This window comes from Seriola lalandi, unplaced genomic scaffold, assembly GCF_002814215.2.
Source record: "Seriola lalandi dorsalis isolate HSWRI2012SDOR001 ecotype SW California unplaced genomic scaffold, Sedor1 jcf7180002054300, whole genome shotgun sequence".
Lineage (NCBI taxonomy): Eukaryota > Metazoa > Chordata > Actinopteri > Carangiformes > Carangidae > Seriola > Seriola lalandi.
Window position 1 is genome coordinate 38332 of NW_019524853.1, and position 966 is coordinate 39297.

The window sequence follows — 966 nt, forward strand, 5'->3', positions numbered from 1 at the left end:
TGGTGCTGGGCCAGGGGGGAGGAGAACTGCATGTGCGGGGGATGCGCCTCCTTCCCTCCCCCTCGGTGCTCCTCCGGAGGCAGCTGAGTCCTGCCCTCCGCCCCCTCCTTCACCTCCTCCTTCTGGAGTCCCTCCTTCGGCCGCGGCCTCTCCTCCTTCCTGTCTTTCCTGTCCCGCTCTCGCTCCCTCTCGTCCTTCCACCTGTCCTCCTCCTGAGGCTTAGGAGCCTCCGAGTATTTGTGTGGGTAGACGTAGGGCCACAGGCGGGAGTCGGGCTCCTGAGGAGAAGAGCAACAGGTGAGTCAGGTGACCAGTGAAGGTGACAGGAAACACAGGGACTGAGAAGACGAGTCCGACCTGCTCAGGTAAGGAAGATTCTCACTTGTAAACTTGATAATTCCTAAAATCTATTCATTCATCTGTTAATCTGTAAATATTTTACTGGTTTTTAATTTAATTTACATGTTTTATCATCTTTTGTCTTTCTATTGTCCATCGTCATTGTCAAGCACTTAGAGCTGCATCCCTTGTATGATGCTCTGTAAATAAAGTTGATTATTATTATCATTGTTATTACTGTTGTTATAAGTCTATGAGTCGTCCTGCAGCTCCGCCCTCAGTACAGACTTGTTTTGATTGGTTGAACCAGCCTCCTGTGATTTACTGCAGCTTAATTCAGAAATAAGGTTTGTGTCTCGTCAGGATGAAACACTGAGACAGTTATTACCTGTAGGTTATTACATGTAGGTTATTACATGTAGGTTATTACCTATAGGTTATCACATGTAGGTTATTACCTGTAGGTTATTACATGTAGGTTATTACATGTAGGTTATTTACCTATAGGTTATTACATGTAGGTTATTACCTGTAGGTTATTACCTGTAGGTTATTACCTGTAGGTCCTGTAGGTTATTACATGTAGATTATTACCTGTAAATTATTACATGTAGATTATTACCTGTA

General features: G+C 44.5%; 1 protein-coding gene across 1 annotated transcript in view; it reads right to left on the reverse strand.

The window, feature by feature from the left end:
* LOC111655056 (zinc finger protein 609-like) overlaps positions 1 to 966 on the reverse strand; it is a 39093-nt gene that overhangs the window by 3366 nt on the left and 34761 nt on the right. Inside the window, exon 6 of the mRNA XM_087174010.1 lies at positions 7 to 278. Coding sequence (XP_087030136.1) covers positions 7 to 278 — 272 coding nt within the window. The remainder of the gene's footprint in view (positions 1 to 6; positions 279 to 966) is intronic.